The sequence below is a fragment of the Pristiophorus japonicus genome, chromosome 5 (genome assembly GCF_044704955.1).
Source record: "Pristiophorus japonicus isolate sPriJap1 chromosome 5, sPriJap1.hap1, whole genome shotgun sequence".
In the NCBI taxonomy this organism is placed as follows: Eukaryota; Metazoa; Chordata; class Chondrichthyes; family Pristiophoridae; genus Pristiophorus; species Pristiophorus japonicus.
The window spans coordinates 265,186,068-265,208,828 of NC_091981.1; the positions used below are offsets into that span (position 1 = coordinate 265,186,068).

Here is a 22,761-nt window from a genome sequence, read left to right on the forward strand (position 1 = left end):
GTAGATATGTTTAGAGCAGGGCGAGTTGGTCAGTGCAACTCACCCTGCTCTAAAGAGGAGGCAGGAGCTCGGAGCAGCGCGAGTCCAGGTACGTCGGAGAGGCCTATAAAGGCCAGCAGGAGTTCGTGGTCGTCGAGGAGGTGGGAGCTCGGAGCAGCGCGAGTCCGGGGACGTCGGAGAGGCCTATAAAGGCCAGCAGGAGTTCGTGGTCGTCGAGGAGGTGGGAGCTCGGAGCAGCGCGAGTCCGGGGATGTCGGAGAGGCCAATAAAGGCCAGCAGGAGTTCGTGGTCGTCGAGGAGGTGGGAGCTCGGAGCAGCGCGAGTCCGGGGACGTCGGAGAGGCCAATAAAGGCCAGCAGGAGTTCGTGGTCGTCGAGGAGGTGGGAGCTCGGAGCAGTGCGAGTCCGGGGACGTCGGAGAGGCCAATAAAGGCCAGCAGGAGTTCGTGGTCGTCGAGGAGGTGGGAGCTCGGAGCAGCGCGAGTCCGGGGACGTCGGAGAGGCCAATAAAGGCCAGCAGGAGTTCGTGGTCGTCGAGGAGGTGGGAGCTCGGAGCAGTGCGAGTCCGGGGACGTCGGAGAGGCGTATAAAGGCCAGCAGGAGTTCGTGGTCGTCGAGGAGGTGGGAGCTCGGAGCAGTGCGAGTCCGGGGACGTCGGAGAGGCCAATAAAGGCCAGCAGGAGTTCGTGGTTGTCGAGGAGGTGGGAGCTCGGAGCAGTGCGAGTCCGGGGACGTCGGAGAGGCCAATAAAGGCCAGCCGGTGCGGCTGCAGCAGGAAGGCAAAAAAGAAGTCGAAAGAAATCGAAAGGTGACGTCACAGCCAAGGGGATAAGTGATTGGCTGGCGATTGGTGAGTAGTTGTTCTTTTTATCAGTAAGTAACCGTTTAGCCTTGTTGCCAAATTAAGTTAATCTAAGGGTTAAGTCACGGCAGGACAGCTTGGACACGTGTTATGCTCCTCCTGTACTATGTGCGAAGTCAGGGACGCTTCCGGTGTCCCTGACAACTACGTGTGCGGGAAGTGCGTCCACCTGCAGCTCCTGGCGGACCGAATTGCGGCACTGGAGCTGCGGGATGGCTTCACTCTGGAGCATCCACGATGCTGAGAATAACGTGAATAGCACGTTTAGTGAGTTGGTCTTACCGCAGGAAAAGGGTACACAGCCAGATAGGGAATGGATGACCAACAGGAAGAGCAGTGAAAGGAAGGTAGTGCACGGGTCCCCTGCGGTCATCCCCCTGTAAAACAGAATACACCACTTTGGGTACTGTTGAGGGGGATGACTCATCAGAGGAGAGCAGCAGCAGCCAAATTTGTGGCACCGTGGGTGGCTCTGCTGCACAGGAGGGCAGGAAAAAGAGTGGGAGAGCTAGAGTAATAGAGGATTCAATTGTAAGGGTAATAGATAGACATTTCTGCGGCCGTAACCGAGACTCCAAGATGGTATGTTGCCTCCTTGCTGCAAGGGTCAAGGATGTCTCGGAGCGGGTGCAGGGCATTCTGAAAAGGGAGGGTGAACAGCCAGTTGTCGTATATATAGGTACCAACGATATAGGTTTTAAAAAAAAAAAAGGATGAGGTCCTACGAGACGAATTTCGGGAGCTAGGAGATAAATTAAAAAATAGGATCTCAAAAGTAGCAATCTCAGGATTGCTACCAGTGCCACATGCTAGTCAGAGTCGGAATTACAGGATAGCTCAGATGAATACGTGTCTTGAGGAGTGGTGCAGCAGGGAGGGATTCAAATTCCTAGGACATTGGAACCGGTTCTGGGGGAGGTGGGACCAGTACAAACTGGGCGGTCTGCACCTGGGCAGGACCGGAACCAATGTCCTCGGAGGAGTGTTTGCTTGTACTGTTGGGGAGGAGTTAAACGAACATGGCAGGGGGATGGGAACCTATGCAGGGAGACAGAGGGAAATAAAATGGAGGCAGGAGCAAAAGATAGAAAGGAGAATAGTAAAAGTGGAGGGCAGAGAAACCCAAGGCAAAAAACAAAACGGGTCACATTACATCAAAATTCTAAAGGGGCAAAGTGTGTTAAAAAGACAAGCCTGAAGGCTCTGTGCCTCAATGCGAGGAGTATTCGGAATAAGGTGGATGAATTAACTGCGCATACAACAGTTAACGGGTATGATGTAATTGGCATCACGGAGACATGGCTCCAGGGTGACCAAGGCTGGGAACTCAACATATTGGGGTATTCAATATTTAGGAAGGATAGACAGAAAGGAAAAGGAGGAGGGTGGTATTGCTGGTTAAAGAGGAAATTAAGGCAATAGTAAGAAAGCACATTGGCCTGGATGATGGAGAATCGGTATGGGTGGAGCTGCAGAATATAAAGGGGCAGAAAACGCGAGTGGGAGTTGTGTATAGACCACCAAACAGTAGTAGTAAGGTTGGGGACAGCATCAAACAAGAAATTAGGGATGCATGCAATAAAGGTACAGCAGTTATCATGGGTGTCTTTAATCTACATATTGATGGGACTAACCAAACTGGTAGCAATGCGGTGGAGGAGGATTTCCTGGAGTGTTTTAGGGATTGTTTTCCAGACCAATATGTCGAGGAACCAACCAGGGAGCTGGCCATCCTAGACTGGGTGATGTGTAATGAGAAAGGACTAATTAGCAATCTTGTTGTATGAGACCCCTTGGGGAAGAGTGACCATAACATGGCAGAATTCTTTATTAGAATGGAGAGTGACACAGTTAATTCAGAAACTAGGGTCCTGAATTTAAGGAAAGGTAACTTCGATGGTTTGAGGTGTGAATTGGCTAGGATAGACTGGCAAATGATACTGAAAGGGTTGACGGTGGATAGGCAATGGCAAACATTTAAAGATCACATGGATGAACTTCAGCAATTGTACATCCCTATCTGGAGTAAAAATAAAATGGAGAAAGTGGCTCAACCGTGGCTAACAAGGGAAATTAAGGATAGTGTTAAATCCAAGGAAGAGGCATATAAATTGGCTAGAAAAAGCAGCAAACCTGAGGACTGGGAGAAATTTAGAATTCAGCAGAGGAGGACAAAGGGTTTAATTAAGAGGGAGAAAATAGAGTACGAGAAGAAGCTTGCCGGGAACATAAAAACTGACTGCAAAAGCTTCTATAGATATGTGAAGAGAAAAAGATTAGTGAAGACTAATGTAGGTCCCTTGCAGTCAGAATCAGGTGAATTTATAAATGGAGAACAAGGAAATGGCAGACCAATTGAACAAATATTTTGGTTCTGTCTTCACCAAGAAAGACACAAATAACCTCCCAAAAATACTAGAGGACCGAGGGTCCAGTGAGAAGGAGGAACTGAAGGATATCCTTATTTGGCAGAAAATTGTGTTGGGGAAATTGATGGGATTGAAGGCTGATAAATCCCCGGGGCCTGTTAGTCTGCATCCCCGAGTACTTAAGGAAGCGGCCCTAGAAATAGTGGATGCATTGGTGATCATTTTCCAACAGTCTATCGACTCGGGATCAGTTCCTATGGACTGGAGGGTAGCTAATGTAACATCACTTTTTAAAAATGGAGGGAGAGAGAAAGCGGGTAATTATAGACCAGTTAGCCTGACATCAGTGGTGGGGAAAATGTTGCAATCAATTATTAAGGATGAAATAGCAGCGCATTTGGAAAGCAGCGACAGGATCAGTCCAAGTCAGCATGGATTTAGGAAGGGGAAATCATGCTTGACAAATCTTCTGGAATTTTTTGAGGATGTAATTAGTAGAGTGGACATGGCAGAACCAGTGGATGTGGTGTATTTGGACTTTCAAAAAGGCTTTTGACAAGGTCCCACACGAGATCGGTCTGCAAAATCAAAGCAAATGGGATTGGGGGTAATATACTAACGTGGATAGAGAACTGGTTGGCAGACAGGAAGCAGTGAATCGGGATAAACGGGTCCTTTTCAGAATGGCAGGCAGTGACTAGTGGAGTACCGCAGGGCTCAGTGCTAGGACCCAGCTCTTTACAATATAGATCAATGATTTGGATGAAGAAATTGAGTGTAATAGCTCCAAGTTTGCAGATGACACTAAACTGGGTGGCGATGTGAGCTGTGAGGGAGATGTTAAGAGGCTGCAGAGTGACTTGGACAGGTTAGGTGAGTGGGCAAATGCATGGCAGATGCAGTATAATGTGGATAAATGTGAGGTTATCCACTTTGGTGGCAAAAACGCGAAGACAGAATATCTGAATGGTGGCAAATTAGGAAAAGGGAGGTGCAACGAGACCTGGGTGTCGTGGTTCATCAGTCATTGAAAGTTGGCATTCAGGTACAGCAGGTGGTAAAGAAGGCAAATGGTATGTTGGCCTTCATAGCTAGGGGATTTGAATAAAGGAGCAGGGAGGTCTTACTGCAGCTGTAAAGGGCCTTGGTGAGACCTCACCTGGAATATTGTGTTCACTTTTGGTCTCCTAATCTGAGGAAGGGCGCTCTTGCTATTGAGGGAGTGCAGTGAAGGTTCACCAGACTGGATGGCTGGACTGACACATGAGGAGAGACTGGATCAACTGGGCCTTTATACATTGGAGTTTAGAAGGATGAGAGGGGATCTCATAGAAACATACACGATTCTGACGGGACGGGACAGGTTAGATACGGGTAGAATGTTCCCGATGTTGGGGAAGTCCAGAACCAAGGGACACAGTCTTAGGATAAGGTATAGGCCATTTAGGACTGAGATGAGGAGAAAATTCTTCACTCAGAGAGTTGTTAACCTGTGGAATTCCCTGCCACAGAGTGTTTTTGATGCTAGTTCGTTGGATATATTCAAGAGGGAGTTAGATATGGCCCTTACGGCTAAAGGGATCAAGGGGTATGGAGAGAAAGCAGGAAAGAGGTACTGAGGGAATGATCAGCCATGATCTTATCAAATGGTGGTGCAGGCTCAAAGGACCGAATGGCCTACTCCTGCACCTATTTTCTATGTTTCTATGTTAATGCCTCACTGAGCCAAAGAGGAACTATTATGCTTGTTTGAAATACGTGAGTTAAAATGATGGGCAGCTTTGGGACTCAAATTGCTGAACCACATGCAAGTGTTAGCTGATCTCATTCGGGGCATTGCACTATGTCTTTCAGATGAGACATTAAACCGAGGCCCTCTTGGGTAAAAGATCCCATAGCACTATTCGAAGAAGTGCAAGGAAGTTCTCCACGTTGTCCTGCCCAATATTTATTCCTCGATCAATAGCACTAAAACAGATTATCTGGTCATCATCTCATTGCTGTTTCTGGGACTTGCTGTATGCACATTGGCTGCCACATTTCTTACATTATAACGGTGACTACTTCACAAGTACTCAATCAGCTATAAAGTGCTTTAGGACGTCCTGAGGGTTGTGAAAGGCACTGTATAAATCCAGATTCTTTCTTTACATGTGCCCTCAGTATCCCTGGAGTAAGGAGGAGAAAATCAACCTGCATTCCTACTCCTGATCACGGTCCAATCACCCTTACTGGAAGTGTGTGTGCGTGTGTGCATATGTATATGTGGTTGTTAGGTGAAGACATGATCAGCCATGATGTGCCAAATGGTCAAACACTTGTCTCATCCAATCATCACCATCAAGGCTCACCTGAACATTGAACACTTGGGAGAGGTACTGTATCCCAGCAAGAAGTCTCTGGGCTGGATTTTCAGCTTTGCAGATTTTGGGACAATTATGGTGGCAGGACAGTAAAGTTTGCACCTGGGAACAATTTGCGCCAGTCATCAAAATTGGGCACCTGAGTGTGAGGCAGAGCGCTAAGGGAGGCATTGTACACCTCTTTTAGGGTGCTAGGCCGGCTGAGCATGGGAAAATCCCGAGCTAAGCAGCCGGCCCAGCAGCGCTCTGATAGAGGCCTGGAGAGAAAAGAAAACCTGGAAAAAAACATTCCCAATACATAGCCCACGCCACCACAACATAAATCGTAAAAACAATTAAAAGAAAAAGCAATCACAGTTACCTGAGGACGATATGACTTGCCTCACTGCAGCCGGTATAGGTCGGAACGCCCGTTTTCACAGGCGGTCCCAGCAGGTCGCACTGCGGGTCGGGCGGGACTCAAAAAAGCGAGCCCATGTCGCAACCAGGGGTGTTGCACATCTGCTCAACTCTTCCAGGTGGTGTTGCTCCGTACCCCCGTAAAACCGGCCCAAAAACCCCTGCGGAGCACTGAAAGCCGGCCACCTGCCCAGAGGAGCTCATTGCCACCCCCCAGGGTGAAAACAGAAGCACAAATCCTCGGAAAATGTGCCCTAATGATTTCAGTGGAGGGGAGAAAACTGGCTGAAAAAGATGGAGGAAGAGAAAAAAAAAAGCATTGCATGAATCACTTTATTTTTCTTCAGTTAATGGAGTTCCAGAATATAATTAGGAAATAGACATTACTTAAGCCAACATGTATTTTTATTTATGCAGTTTAAAACTAACTCATCGTGAATGACTTCTTATTACTGTGACTTTCTGGCTACTATTAGCAGTAGGTGCCACTGAAGTGATTTAAAAAAACAAAACAAAAATTAAATTGCTTGTAAGATGCTGGATAATAATTGTCTTAAACTGAAAAAACAAACTACTTTGTGTTAGCCAGTGTCTATTTCCTGACTGTATTCTGAAATTCTATTAATTTTTATAAGAAAAACAAATTAAATAATTTATTTAGTCCTTTTTTCCCCCCCTCCATCGATATTGCAGTCAATATTTTTCTCTTCTCCGCTGAAATCATTGGTCTCCTTAGCTAAGTCCAGATGTTTGTATGAGTGGCTGGTTTGGACTCTACATCTTAACCTCATTTTGCTAACTAACTACCATCAGTGTTAAATGCAATGAATGTTCTCGAATTTCACACTACTTAACTTGAAATTACCTCAGATTGGCATGAGACTACAGAATTGTTGTTGGATTACATTAAATGCAGTTTTATTTAATGTAGAACTGAATTTGCAAACTTTCTTTTCCTTCGAATGGGCAATTAATTGAAATTTCTGAAAAATGAAACCATTTTGCCCTAGTTGCAGATCCTTTAACTAGATTTCAAGTAATGTGATTGCTAACTGATGCACCACATTGAAGCACCAACAGCCAGTGCTGAGGAATGGAGGAGTTCCAATCCCATTCCTCTCATTCTGTGGCATTCACAAACCTGGGCATGCTGCTGTGGGGTGGCTTGGTTCATGGGGGGAGCCATACGTGGTCTGCTCTCATATACTTTCTAACGGCTCTTTCCATATGTGTTTTATGTCGTTGAAGAAGATAAAGTAAACTCTTCCCTCCACCACCCCCTTTGGATAAAATCAAGCAAAAAATATAGGCCTAGAAATTGGGTCCTGCTCCGTTTGGGGGCGGTAACACTCGCGAGGCGCGAGACTTTGTGGCAGGTGCAGAAGTCTCGTCTCGCGATGAATTGGGGTTACTGCCCCCGGAAGGAAGTGGAGCGCTAAATCAAACACTCCACTTCCGTCCTGGGGCAGGAACGGGATGCACGGCTCAGTTGCCACAAATGAGAGGCTCATCCTTGAATTAAAGGGAAGGGCCCAATCTACATAACGGGACCACAGGGGAGCAGGGGTGCCGCAGAGTGTCGGGCTGAGCGATCGCAGCACCGATCCCACGATCAAAGTGGCACTGGAGCGGGAAGTGAAACGGGAGTTTATTTCAGCAGCAGCCAGCCATCTCCCCTTTAAATTACGCCCTGGTAGCGGCCGGCCGCCGGGTACGCGACCCCTGAAGCTATCACTGTTGTCCCAATTTTTCCCTATAATGTTGGAAATGTTTCAGTTTGGTGCAGTTGTCCAACATCTTGATTCCTAGCCAGTAACATGACAACTACCTCTGTAGCCCATTACATAAATGCTTCCAACTGCACCATCCCATTCCATTTCAGATTCTTGGAAGAGGAGGGAAAATTGACAGAAGTTTCAAACCTAAATATAATACTTTGTGTGTGTCAACTAATAAGCAGATAAGGATTTATGATTTCTTGGCTGACTTCCAAAATTTTTCTTCATCCATTACAGTTTGGTAAGAAAATGAACAGCGAGCCTAACCCATTTGTCCAGCTGTCAGTGGGACATAACACATATGAAAGTAAGGTAAGCAGCCATCTTTCTGTCACGGAGCCCAAGTTTCGTTATCATCAGGGCCTCGATTTATGATGACCAATTAAGTCAAATTCCATGGCATTTCCAAATTTGTCCCTTTTTCTCTGGATCTTAGGAGCCCCCTTCTAATCCCACCTCTTGGTTGACCATCCCTTGGTCCCACTCAACCCCCTTCAGCCTCAGTATTCCATGCTCCATGTCTCCAGCATCAAGACCCGATCACAACGGATGGCTCTCATCACCAAGTCCTTCCTCAGCTTCTCCCACTCCTGGCTCCTTTTCCACCTTCAAGCACCTGACCCTCTCTCATATACCTCCTGCATCTTATTTCAAATTTTTGTTGTTCACTTCCCTTTCAAATGCCCAAGTGGCGGCCTCATTGAAATCTTCCTTCCCTAAGTTTCTACACTAAGTGACTTTGCCATCTCACACAGTTTCACAATCTCTGATGTCTTAAACACTGATATGATTACCTGATCACTTCTGCGTTTTCCTAACCATCCATGTCCCTGCACTACCTCCAAACACATTACCTTCAAATCCTTGCCCAGTTACAACACACTCTTGACCTCCTTTTCTCAAGTCCTTTTACCCGTTACCACTGCTGTATTTAATCAGCTCAGAATCTGCCTTCACTCCCTTCATCCTCATGTCACTTACTGTTTCCCCATGTGTTGTTTCCAATCTCAATTGTCAGAGGGCTATGTACAACTGACCTTGTTATCCACTACCAGACCTGGCTTGCCCATGTCGAGCATTACCATGCCTCCCTCCTTCCCAGCAAATTCCTCCAGTCCAGTCCGACATCCAGTCCTGGATGAGCAGAAATCTCCTCCAACTAAATATTGGGAAGACTAAAGCCGTTGTTGTTGGTCCCCACCACAAATCTGTTCCCTAGCCACCAACTTCATCTCTCTCCCTGACAACTGTCTGAGACTGAACCAGACTGTTCGCAACCAAGGTGTCATATTTGATGAGATGAGCTTCATACCACATATCCGCTCCATCACCAAAGCCACCAACTTCCACCTCTGTAACATCATCCGACTCGGCCCCTGCCTCAGCTCATCTGTTGCTGAAACCATCATCCGTGCCTTTATTTCCTCTAGACTTAAGTATTCCAATGTTTTCCTAGCCGGCCTCCCATCTTCCACCATCCATAAACTTGTGTTCATCCAAACCTCTGCTGCCCATATCCTAAACTTGCACCATGTTTTCACCCATCACCCCTGTGCTCGTTGACCTGCATTTGCTCCCAGTCTACCAACGCCTCCATTTTAAAATTCTCATCCTTGTTTATAAATCCCTCCAAGCCCCTTCCTATCTCTGTAAATTCATCCAGCCCTACAACCCTCCGAGATCTCTGCGCTCCTCCGATTCTGGCGCCTTGCACTTTCCTGATTTTAATCGCTCCACCATTGGCAACCGTGCCTTCAGCTACCTAGGCCCTAAGCTGTGGAATTCCCTCCTTAAACATCTCCGCCTCTCTACCTCTTTTTCCTCCTTTAAGACACTCCTTAAAACCGACCTGGCCTAATATCTCCTTCTGTGGCTCAATGTCAAATGTTGTTTGATAACGCTCCTGTGAAGTGCCATTGGACATTTTACTATGTTCCCTTGCTCCATCCCTCTTGGTCACTATTCGGCCAGAAATGAGATATGCCTTCCTCGATATATTTATCATCTGTATGACATAAAAAGTGTGACTGTCTCCGCTGAATTGCAAAGCAGTCTGGATAAATGTCCACATGACATTCGTGACACAAACCAATTATATTGAGTCATCTATTACATAGAATCCGGGATTCCTCAAAGTGCTTTACATGCACGAATTGAATCTGAAGGCTCACATTAAAAGAAAACCTGAGTGGTTCATTGATATCTGAATCCAACGATTTGACAATGCCTTATATTGACTTATGCACAGTTTATTTTGTAGAACTAGTTCTGAAAGTGTGTTACCTTGTACTAGGTGGTCATTTGTTAACCGCGACCTACAGTAAAATTGTCTGCCATTCATATACTCTGGGGTTGCCATCAATGAGGTGCTGGCTTATTTATCACATTGTCTTGCCTGTCACTATTTGCAGATCCGATATCGGACCACGGATCCTGTTTGGGAAGAGGCGTTTACTTTCCGCATCCATAATCCACAGACTGTGGACCTAGATATTGAGGTACAGTGCTTAAGAGCAATCTGTTTAACGTTATCTTTTATATTAACTAACTATTGGAACCAATACATTTGGGATTTCTGTTGAAGTTTGCAGCAGGAAACAAAATTTAAGTAAAAGTAAATCGTTCCAGATTTGTGTAGGCTAGCAATTCAGTTGTATGTTGAAACTTTTCAGATCAGCTACATTTCCCTTCCACCCCTCCCTCCCAAAAGAGGAAACATGGATACAAGCATTTCCAATAATATTTTAAACCAAGTTAAACATTTTGGAATTTCTTCCAATTTATGGCATATAAAAGTTACATAAATGCATGTTGTAGGAGAGCTATGTTCGATATGTACAGTAAAATAACATTTTATATTCAATTTAAATAGCCTGCTCTGCCAATCAAACAAGTTAATAAGTACAAAAAACAAAATACTGCGGAAGCTGGAAAACTGAAATAAAAACAGAAACTGCTGGAAATACTCAGCAGGTCAGGTAGCATCTGTGGAGAGAAACAGTTAACGTTTCAGGTTGATGACATTTTCCTGTTTGTATTTAAGCTAATACATACAAGTTTCTGCATCACTACCTCAGCTAGTCACATTCTCGCATATCTGTCCTCTACTATTGTTGGTGTACACCTTATCCTGGCCAACATCCCCAGCAGCAAAGCTCTGACCACACTCTACCAGCTCCGTTGGGAGGGCCACATTGTTCGCATGCCTGATACGAGACTCCCAAAGCAAGCGCTCCATTCGGAACTCCTACACGACATGCGAGCCCAAAGTGGGCAGAGAAAGCGTTACAAGGACACCCTCAAAGTCTCCCTGATAAAATGCAACATTCCCACTGACACCTGGGAGTCCCTGGCCAAAGACTGCCCTAAATGGAGGAAGTGCATCGGGGAGGGCACTGAGCACCTCGAGTCTCGTCGCCGAGAGCATGCAGAAAACAAGCACAGGTAGCGGAAGGAGCATGCGGCAAACCAATCCCACCCACCCTTTCCTTCAGTGACTGTCTGTCCCACCTGTGACAGAGACTGTAATTCTCGTATTGGACTATTCCCGTATTGGAACAGTGAAACCACACAAAGAGTCACACAGCCGTACAAGTTATTTGCAATTACTTGAGTGCACGGTATTTGCTTGTGAGTTTATGCTATAATTGGAAAATGTTTATTCTCCGTCCATGTAAACTCCCCAACCCATATTCATAACCACACCCTCAACCTTGCCATCTCTCGTGGCTCGCTACTCCCATCATGTCAATCGCAGATAAGGCCATCTCTGTCCACTTCCTCGTATCGCTCTCCACTCATCTTCCTCTTTTACCCCCCGCCCAATCCGACTTTCTTCTGTATCCATCCCTGCAAAAAGAACACTCTCCCAACTCTCTTACAACTCCACTTACGAATTCCCAACTGTCCAGACTTTGGCCCTCCAGTCACCACAGCATTTCTGCAGTTACCAATCTGCCCAACTACATCCTCACAACAACTTTTAATGCCCTAGTTCCTATTAAAACAATTACTCTCTCTCATCTTGGCTGGTACCCCTAGTACGGTCCCTTTAAGTTCAAGGGACGCAGACTTGAATGGATATGGTGGACAACTGATTCAGCCATTCACCGCCAAATCTGGCTGGATCACACAAAGCATTATCAGGTCCTGCTCTCATCTTCCAAAATTGCTCACTATTCCAGAATCATTCTGGAAAACAAAGATAAACTTCGACCTCTATTCTCTACTGCTAACTGTCTTCTTAAACTCCTCTCCCCTGACTCCTCCACCCTCGCCTCCGACAACAAGTGTGAGGAGCTCATGGATTTCTTTGTCTGTAAGTTTGAGACCATCCGTTCAGCTGCCTTCCCTTTTCCCTTCCTTCCCTTGCCCACCAGGCCAAACTTCCTCTAAAGTTCTCCAATTCTGCCATCTTGAGCATCCCTGATTATAATCACTCAACCATTGGTGGCTGTGCCTTCTGTTGCCTGAGCCCTCAGCTCAGGAATTCCCTGCCTAACCTTTTCCGCCTCTACCTCTCTTTTCTCCTTTAAGACACTCCTTTAAGACGCTCCTTAAAATGTATCTCTATGTAAACTAGAGGTGATCCAAAACTCAGCTGCCCATGTCCTAACTCGCACTAAGTCCCGCTCAACCATCACGGTGGTGCTCGCTGACCTACATTGGTTTTCGGTGAAGCAACACCTCGCTTTTAAAATTCTCATCCTTATTTTCAAATCCCTCCATGGCCTCGCCCCTCCCTATCTCTGTAATCTCTTCCAGTCCCACAACGCCCCCGAAATGTCTGCAGTCCTCTAATTCTGCCCTCCTGAGCAACCCTGATTATTATCGCTCATTGATGGCGGACCCTTATTCTAAGATTATGTCCCCTAGTTTTCGTTTCCCCTATGAGTGGAAATATCCACTCTGCATCCACCTTATCGAACCCCCTCATTATCTTATAGGTTTCAATAAGATCACCTCTCATTCTTCTGAACTCCACTGAGTATAGGCCGAACCTACTTACACTATTCTCATAAATCAACCCCCTCATCTCCGGAATCAACCTCGTGAACCTTCTCTGAACAGCCTCCAATGCAAGTATATCCTTCCTTAGATACAGAGACCAAAACTGTACGCAGTACTCCAGGTGTAGCCTCACCAACGCTCTGTACAGTTGTAACAGGACTTCTCTGCTTTTATACTCGAGCCCCTTTGCAATAAAGGCCAACATTCCATTTGCCTTCCCGATTACTTGTTGTACCTGCATACTAACTTTTTGTGTTACATGCACAAGGATCCCCCATGTCTCTCTGGATTGCAGCACTTTGCAATTTTTCTCCATTTAAATTATAATTTGCTTTTTTATTATTTCTACCAAGGTGGATAACATCACATTTTCTCACATTATACTCCATCTGCAAATTTTTGCTCACTTACTTAGTCTGTCTATATCCCTTTGCAGATATTTTGTGTCCTCCTCACAATTTGTTTTCCCACCCATGTTTGTATCATCAGCAAACTTGGTTACATTACTAACGGTCCCTTCATCCAAGTCATTAATATAGATTGTAAATAGTTGAGGATCCAGCACTGATCACTGTAGCACCCCACAAGTCACATTTTGCCAACCAGAAAATGACCCATGCAGCATGGATTTATGAAGGGGGGTCATTTTTGACAAATTTGCTCGAATTCTTTGAGGATGTAACGAACAGGGTGGATGAAGGGGAACCAATGGATGTGGTGTATTTGGACTTCCAGAAGGCATTTGACAAGGTGCCACATAAAAGGTGACTGCACAAGATAAAAGTTCACGGGGTTGGAGGTAATTTATTATCATGGATAGAGGATTGGCTAATGAACAGAAAACAGAGAGTGGGGATAAATTCTCGGGTTGGCAATCAATAAGTAACCAGTGGGGTGCCACAGGGATCAGTGCTGGGACCCCAACTATTTACAGTCTGTATTAACAACTTGGAGGAAGGGACTGAGTGTAACGTAGCCAAGTTTGCCGACGATACAAAGATGGGAGAAAAAGCAATGTGTGAGGAGAACACAAAAAATCTGCAAAAGGACATAGACAGGCTAAATGAGTGAGCAAAAATTTGGCAGATGGAGTATAATGTTGGAAAGTGTGAGGTCATGCACTTTAACAGGAAAAATCAAAGAGCAAGTTATTATTTGAAGGGAGAAAGATTGCAAAGTGCTGCAGTACAGCAGGACCTGGGGGTACTTGTGCATGAAAGTACAAAAGGTTAGTATGCAGGTACAGCAAGTGACCAGGAAGGCCAATGGAATGTTGGCCTTTATTGCAAAGGGGATGGAGTATAAAAGCAGGGAAGTTTTGCGACAGTTATACAGGGTATTGGTGAGGCCACACCTGGAATACTACGTGCAGTTTTGGTTTCCATATTTACGATAGGATGTACTTGCTTTGGAGGCAGTTCAGAGAAGGTACACCAGGTTGATTCCAGAGATGAGGGGGTTGACTTATGAGGAAAGGTTGAGTAGGTTGGGCTTCTATTCATTGGAGTTCAGAAGGATGAGAGGTGATCTTATAGTAAAAGCTTTTACTGATATATAAAACGGAAGAGACTGACTAAAGTAAATGTTGGTCCCTTAGAAGATGAGAAAGGGGATTTAATAATGGGAAATGTGGAAATGGCTGAGACCTTAAAAAATTATTTTGCTTCGGTCTTCACAGTGGAAGACACAAAAACCATGCCAAAAATTGCTGGTCACGGGAATGTGGGAAGGGAGGACCTTGAGACAATCACTATCACTAGGAGGGTAGTGCTGGACAGGCTAATGGGACTCAAAGTAGACAAGTCCCCTGGTCCTGATGAAATGCATCCCAGAGTATTAAAAGAGATGGCGGAAGTTACAGCAGATGCATTCGTTATAATCTACCAAAATTCTCTGGACTCTGGGGAGGTACCAGCGGATTGGAAAGCAGCTAATGTAATGCCTCTGTTTAAAAAAGGGGCAGACAAAAGGCAGGTAACTTTAGGCCGGTTAGTTTAACATCTGTAGTGGGGAAAATGCTTGAAACTATCATTAAGGAAGAAATAGCGGGACATCTGGATAGGAACAGGGCAATCAAGCAGACGCAACATGGATTCATGAAGGGGAAATCATGTTTAACTAATTTACTGGAATTCTTTGAGGATATAACGAGCATGGTGGATAGAGGTGTACCGATGGATGTGGTGTATTTAGATTTCCAAAAGGCATTCGATAAGGTGCCACACAAAAGGTTACTGCAGAAGATAAAGGTACGTGGAGTCAGAGGAAATGTATTAGCATGGATAGAGAATTGGCTGGCTAACAGAAAGCAGAGAGTCGGGATAAATGGGTCCTTTTCGGGTTGGAAATCGGTGGTTAGTGGTGTGCCACAGGGATCGGTGCTGGGACCAAAACTGTTTACAATATACATAGATGACCTGGAAGAGGGGACAGAGTGTAGTGTAACAAAATTTGCAGATGACACAAAGATTAGTGGGAAAGCGGGTTGTGTAGAGGACACAGAGGCTGCAAAGAGATTTAGATAGGTTAAGCGAATGGGCTGAGGTTTGGCAGATGGTATACAACGTCGGAAAATGTGAGGTCATCCACCTTGGGAAAAAAAAACAGTAAAAGGGAATATTATTTGAATGGGGAGAAATTACAACATGCTGCGGTGCAGAGGGACCTGGGGGTCCTTGTGCATGAATCCCAAAAAGTTAGTTTGCAGGTGCAGCAGTTAATCAGGAAGGCGAATGGAATGTTGGCCTTCATTGCGAGAGGGATGGAGTACAAAAGCAGGGAGGTGTTGCTGCAACTGTACAGGGTATTGGTGAGGCTGCACCTGGAGTACTGCGTGCAGTTTTGGTCACCTTACTTAAGGAAGGATAAACTAGCCTTGGAGCGGGTACAGAGACGATTCACTAGGCTGATTCCGGAGATGAGGGGGCTACCTTATGATGATAGATTGAATAGACTGGGTCTTTACTTGTTGGAGTTCAGAAGGATGAGGGGTGATCTTATAGAAACATTTAAAATAATGAAAGGGATAGACAAGATGGAGGCAGAGAGGTTGTTTCCACTGGTCGGGGAGACTAGAACTAGGGGGCACAGCCTCAAAATACGGGGGAGTCAATTTAAAACCGAGTTGAGAAGGAATTTCTTCTCCCAGAGGGTTGTGAATCTGTGGAATTCTCTGCCCAAGGAAGCAGTTGAGGCTAGCTCATTGAATATATTCAAATCACAGATAGATAGATTTTTAACCAATAAGGGAATTAAGGGTTATGGGGAGCGGGCGGGTAAGTGGAGCTGAGTCCACAGCCAGATCAGCCATGATCTTTTTGAATGGCGGAGCAGGCTCGAAGGGCTCGATGGCCTACTCCTGTTCCTAATTCTTATGTTCTTATGAAACGTATAAGATTATGAGGAGACTTGACAAGGTGGATGCAGAGAGGATATTTCCACTGATAGGGGAAACCATAACCAGAGGGCATAATCTTAGAATAAGGGGCCGCCCATTTAAAACTGAGACGAGGAGAAATTTCTTCTTTCAAAGGGTTGTGGATCTGTGGAATTCACTGCTTCAGAGAGCTGTGGAAGCTGAGACATTGAATAAATTTAAGACAGAAATAGATGGTTTCTTAAATGATAAGGGAATAAGGAATTATGGAGAACGGGCAGGGAAGTGGACCTGAGTCCATGATCGGATCAGCCATGATCGTATTAAATGGCGGGGCAGGCTCGAGGGGCCGTATGGCCTACTTCTGTTCCTATTTCTTATGTTCTCTTGTGTTCTTATCCCGACTCTCTGTTTTCTGTTAGTTAACCGATCCTCTTTCCATGCTAATATATTATCCCCAACTCTGTGAGCTTTTATCTTGTGCAGTAATCACTTATGCGGCATCTTATCGAATGCCTTCTGGAAATCCAAATACACCACATCCACTGGTTCCCATTTATAATGGGGAACAAAGAAATGGCAGACCAATTGAACAAATACTTTGGTTCTGTCTTCACGAAGGAAGACACAAATAACCTTCCGGAAGAACTAGGGGACCGAGGGTCTAGTGAGAAGGAGGAACTGAAGGAAATCCTTATTAGGCGGGAAATTGATGGCGTTGAAGGCCGATAAATCCACGGGGCCTGATAGTCTGCATCCCAGAGTACTTAAGAAAGTGGCCCTAGAAATAGTGGATGCATTGGTGATCATTTTCCAACAATCTTATCGACTTGGGATCAGTTCCTATGGACTGGAGGGTAGCTAATGTAACACGACTTTTTAAAAAGGGAGGGAGAGAGAAAGCAGGTAATTGTAGACCGGTTAGCCTGACATCAGTGGTGGGGAAAATGTTGGAATCAATTATTAAAGATGAAATAGCAGCGCATTTGGAAAGCAGTGATAGGATCGGTCCAAGTCAGCATAGATTTTGAAGGGGAAATCATGCTTGACAAATCTTATGGAATTTTTTGAGAATGTAACTTAAGAGTGGACAAGGGAGAACCAATGGATGTGGTGTATTTGGACTTTCAAAAAGCTTTTGGCAAGGTCCCACACGAGATTGGTGTGCAAAATCAAAGCACTTGGTATTGGGGGTAATATACTGACGTGGATAGAGAACTGGTTGGCAGACAGGAAGCAGAGAGTCGGGATAAACGGGTCCTTTTCAGAATGGCAGGCAGTGACTGGTGGAGTGCTGCAGGGCTCAGTGCTGGGACCCCAGCTCTTTGCAATATACATCAATGATTTGGATGAAGGAATTGAGTGTAATATCTCCAAGTTTGCAGATGACACTAAACTGGGTGGCAGTGTGAGCTGTGAGGAGGAAGCTAAGAGGCTGCAGGGTGACTTGGACAGGTGAGGTGAGTGGGCAAATGCATGGCAGATGCAGTATAATGTGGATAAATGTGAAGTTATCCACTTTGGGGGCAAAAACACGAAGGCAGAATATTATCTGAATGGCGGCAGATTAGGAAAAGGGGAGGTGCAACGAGACCTGGGTGTCATGGTTCATCAGTCATTGAAAGTTGTCATGTAGGTACAGCAGGCAGTGAAGAAGGCAAATGCTATGTTGGCCTTCATTGCGAGGGGATTTGAGTATAGGAACAGGAAAGTCTTACTGCAGCTGTACAGGGTCTTGGTGAGACCTCACCTGGAATATTGTGTTCACTTTTGGTCTCCTAATCTGAGGAAGGACGTTCTTGCTATTGAGGGAGTGCAGTGAAGGTTCACCAGACTGATTCCCGGAATGGCTGGACTGACATGTGAGGAGAGACTGGATCGACTGGGCCTTTATACACTGGAGTTTAGAAGGATGAGAGGGGATCTCAGAGAAACATATAAGATTCTGACGGGACTGGACAGGTTAGACGCGGGAAGAATGTTCCCGATGTTGGGGAAGTCCAGAACCAGGGGACACAGTCTAAGGATAAGGGGTAAGCCATTGAGGACTGAGATGAGGAGAAACTTCTTCACTCAGAGAGTTGTTAATCTGTGGAATTCCCTACCGCAGAGAGTTGTTGATGCCAGCTCATTGGATATATTCAAGAGGGAGTTAGTTATGGCCCTTACGGCTAAAGGGATCCAGGGGTATGGAGAGAAAGCAAGAAAGGGGTACTGAGGTGAATGATCAGCCATGATCTTATTGAATGGTGGTGCATGCTCGAATGGCCGACTCCTGAACCTATTTTTGATGTTTCTAACTGGTCTATAGTTTCATGCTTTTTGTCTGCCTCCTTTTTTAAATTGGGGCGTTACATTTGCGGTTTTCCAATCTTGGGTTTTGGGTGGAACGGGTTGTAAAGAGGGGAATTATGCTTTTTAATTGTTTTAGCTGATTTCCCTGCTTCAACACACCTTTTCCTGGCCAAAGTGCAGGGTATACAGTCTGCTTCAGACCTTTCAGTGCTACTCTGTAACCAGTTGCTAGATGATGTACAGTATTGAGTCTAGGAGGCAGAAATTGCCCCTTTCTTTAATAGCCCCTTTCTCAAAGAGGCGGCTACAGATCGATAATGACGCTCCGCCGAGTCAGTGCATATTCAGGTCCATTTTATAAATTGCCCTACCTGGGTTTTGCAGCGGTAATCAGTACCGCACCACCCGTGTACCCGTCGGGCACACATGGACCCCCAGCCGACCGGCGGCGACCCCCTTTCCACCCTGTGCAGGAAATTGGCGAGGGGAGCAGATCGGCTGCCGGTCGGTGTCCCCGACAGCTTTCCTCGGCGGGAAGCTGTGTGTGCTTGGGCAGCAGGTCCACCCTTAACAGGAAGGGCACACTGCCGCGGACGCCATTTTATTTTATTTGTCGGCCGACTACCAGGTCAGCCCAACAATGGTGCCCAAGGCAGCCCTGCACCCCTCTTGGGTGGCAGACCACTGGTCTGGCTGAAACCCTTCCTGGTGGCCCAGTGGACCTAACTAACCCCATCGAGAGTTTGCAGTTAACTGAAGGGGAGGGACATTGTGACGTCATCAGCACGGCGCTGATTACTGGGAGGGGCCGCAGACCTGACCAAAGGCCACTTCCTCTCAGCACCCACCCGGCACACCGACCCGCTGAAAAAAAAACTCTCAGTTGAATTTCTGGTGGAGCAAACCTTAAAATAACGGTGAGTACGCCCCGTTTGGAGCAGAGCTCAATTTCCGAGGTTTCTCACTTTTCAATTGACCTTACTTCCCTCCATTCCTCCCTGTGTGGAATTGCTTAGCCCCGACCCAGCTCCTCTTCCTGATGTATCTGCAGAAATTGGAAATGATGGTGTACAACATCTCTGGTAGGATTTGTTCCTGAAGTTGGAGCACCCAACAGTCCAAAATCAGGGCGTAGTTTTGTTGTTTCTGTTTAAGAATTATCTGTTGCTTGACACTTTGAAGACTCAATGTTTATGTGGTTTGTTTTGTCCAGGCTAAGGATGACCATCACCAATGCTCACTCGGTTCATTTAACCTGCCTCTTAAACAGTTGCTGGAAGCTGAAGACCTAACGATGAACCAGCGATTCCAGTTGAACAATTCTGGTCCCAGCAGCACTATCAAGATGAAGATAATGCTTAGAGTATGTGTGAACAATGTCTTTGTGTCTTGTTTAGTAAAAAGCCAGCTCCTGTTTTCTCCAGCTGAGGATTGGATTTCAAGTTAGTGACCAATGCTTGCAAAAATGGAATTGTTCTCTGAGAACAATCACGCTTCTGGTTATTCAGCTACAGAACTTTACTGATCTGAGTATTCCTGGTCATGTTGACTGCCTGAACAAAAGAATTAATTTGGTCAATACTTTGATATTTTAATGGCAGCTCTCCCTTCTAACTTAAGCCACTGCAGATGTTGAAATGACCTCTCCTTGTCTCTACCTTGCTGGACTGCAGGAGAGCAGAGCACGAGCTAACGGTCACAGTTCAGTTCAGACTCAAACTGCTGATTTTAAAATCATAAACAGCCCAGTAAGACATGACACACTTTGTCTCAAAGAGGAATGTTAACTTGCCTTACACTTGAGAGAAAGAAAAACAAATGCAGTAGTGTCACCCAGTTTAATATGTAACCTTCAATATTGCACAGTGTATGTTGTCATACTGAAGGTATGACCATCCCTACTTAGTAACATTTAACTTTAGGTCATTATTAAGGATCTGGATATGATTGTTCAAAATACATAATATATATTGTCGCCCTCAAAAACTTTTCTGCCACGAGGTGGAGTTAGTTCTGCAGTGCAGCCAGAAGATGGCAGTGAAAGAAGCAGCTTAGGATAGAGCTAAACCTCAGTGGAAGAAGTAATGGCAGATTCACATCAACATCATTTTAAAATGTAAATAATTTAACCATGTTAAATATAGGAAAGCTCTTTCTGAATGTGTTCAGGTGACCATCTATGCTGTATCTATATACTGATTAACAGTAACTCCTCAGATAATGAAGCAGTCCATGCCTGTATGTTGCAAGACCTGGAAGACATTCAGGCTTTGGCTATAAGTGGCAAGTAACATTCACGCCAGGAAATTACTATCACCTTGTCATGCTCCTCCTGTGCTATGTGGGAAGTCAGGGACGCTTCCAGTGTCCCTGGCTACTATGTGTGCGGGAAGTGTGTCCAGCTGCAGCTCCTGACAGACCGCATGGCGGCACTGGAGCTGTGGATGGACTCACTCTGGAGCATGCGCGATGCTGAGAATGTTGTGGATAGCACATTTAGTGAGTTGGTCACACTGCAGGTAAGGGTTAGGACAGATAGTGAATGGGTGACCAAGAGACAAGGCAAGAGCAGGAAGGTAGTGCAGGAGTCCCCTGCGGTCATCTCCCTCCAAAACAGATATACCGTTTTGGATACTGTTGGGGGAGATGACTTACCAGGGGAAGGCACCAGCAGCCAGGTTCACGGCACCGTAGGTGGCTCTGCTGCACAGAAGGGTGGGAAAAAGAGTGGGAGAGCTATAGTGATAGGGGACTCGATTGTAAGGGGAATAGATAGGAGTTTCTGCGGCCGCAACCAAGACTCCAGGATGGTATGTTGCCTCCCTGGTGCAAGGGTCAAGGATGTCTCGGAGCGGCTGCAGAGCATTCTGGAGAGGGAGGGTGAACAGCCAGTTGTCGTGGTACATGTAGGTACCAACGATATAGGTAAGTGGGAAGAGGTCCTACAAGCTGAATTTAGGGAGCTAGGAGTTAAATTAAAAAGTAGGATCTCAAAGGTAGTAATCTCTGGATTTCTACCAGTGCCACGTGCTAATCAGAGTAGAAGGAGCAGGATAGTTAGAATAAATACGTGGCTTGAGCAGTGGTGCAAGAGGGAGGGATTCAAATTCCTGGGACATTGGAACCAGTTCTGGGGGAAGTCGGACCTGTACAAAAGGGACGGTCTGCACTTGGGCAGGACTGGAACTGATGACCAAGCGGTAACATTTGCTTATGCAGTTCGGGAGTGTTTAAACTAATATGGCAGGGGGATGGGAACCTATGCAGCGAGAAAGGGTAAAGTAATATGGAGTCAGAAACAGATGGTAGAAAGGTAAAAAGCAATAGTGGAAGGCCGAGTAAACAAAGACAAGAAACAAAAAGGGCCACACTACATCATAATTCAAAAAGGACAAAGGATGTTAAAAAAAACAATCTTGAAGGCTTTGTGTCTTAATGCAAGGAGTATCCGTAATAAGGTGGATGAATTAACTGTGCAAATAGATGTCAACAGATATGATGTGATTGGGATTACAGAGACGTGGCTCCAGGATGATCAGTGCTGGGAACTCAACATCCATGGGTATTCAACATTCAGGAAGGATAGAATAAAAGGAAAAAGAGGTGGGGTAGCATTGCTGGTTAAAGAGGAGATTAATGCAATAGTTAAGAAGGACATTAGCTTGGATGATGTGGAATCTATATGGGTAGAGCTGCAGAACACCAAAGGGCAAAAAACATTAGTGGGAGTTGTGTACAGACCTCCAAATAGTAGTAGTAATGTTGGGGAGGGCATCAAGCAAGAAATTAGGGAGGGCATGCAATAAAGGTGCAGCAGTTATCATGGGTGACTTTAATATGCACATAGATTGGACTAATCAAACTGGAAGCAATATGGTGGAGGAGGATTTCCTGGAGTGCATAAGGGATGGTTTTCTCGACCAATATGTCGAGGAACCAACTAGGGGGGAGGCCATCTTAGACTGGGTGTTGTGTAATGAGAGAGGATTAATTAGCAATCTCGTTGTGCGAAGCCCCTTGGGAAAGAGTGACCATAATATGGTGGAATTCTACATTAGGATGGAGAATGAAACCGTTAATTCAGAGACCATGGTCCAGAACTTAAAGAAGGGTAACTTTGAAGGTATGAGGCGTGAATTGGCTAGGATAGATTGGCGAATGATACTTAAGGGGTTGACAGTGGATGGGCAATGGCAGACATTTAGAGACCGCATGGATGAACTACAACAATTGTACATCCCTGTCTGGCGTAAAAATAAAAAAGGGAAGGTGGCTCAACAGTGGCTATCAAGGGAAATCAGAGATAGTAT

The 22,761-nt window shown here is 45.6% G+C and overlaps 1 protein-coding gene across 4 annotated transcripts in view; it reads left to right on the top strand.

Moving 5' to 3' along the window:
* The window catches only part of LOC139264693 (extended synaptotagmin-2-like), a 267,559-nt gene that overhangs the window by 217,235 nt on the left and 27,563 nt on the right, over positions 1-22,761 (top strand). For all 4 annotated transcript variants that reach the window (XM_070881611.1, XM_070881612.1, XM_070881610.1 and 1 more), the window contains 3 exons: positions 8,008-8,082; positions 10,182-10,268; positions 19,665-19,814. In XM_070881611.1, the coding sequence (XP_070737712.1) occupies positions 8,008-8,082; positions 10,182-10,268; positions 19,665-19,814 (312 nt within the window). The remainder of the gene's footprint in view (positions 1-8,007; positions 8,083-10,181; positions 10,269-19,664; positions 19,815-22,761) is intronic.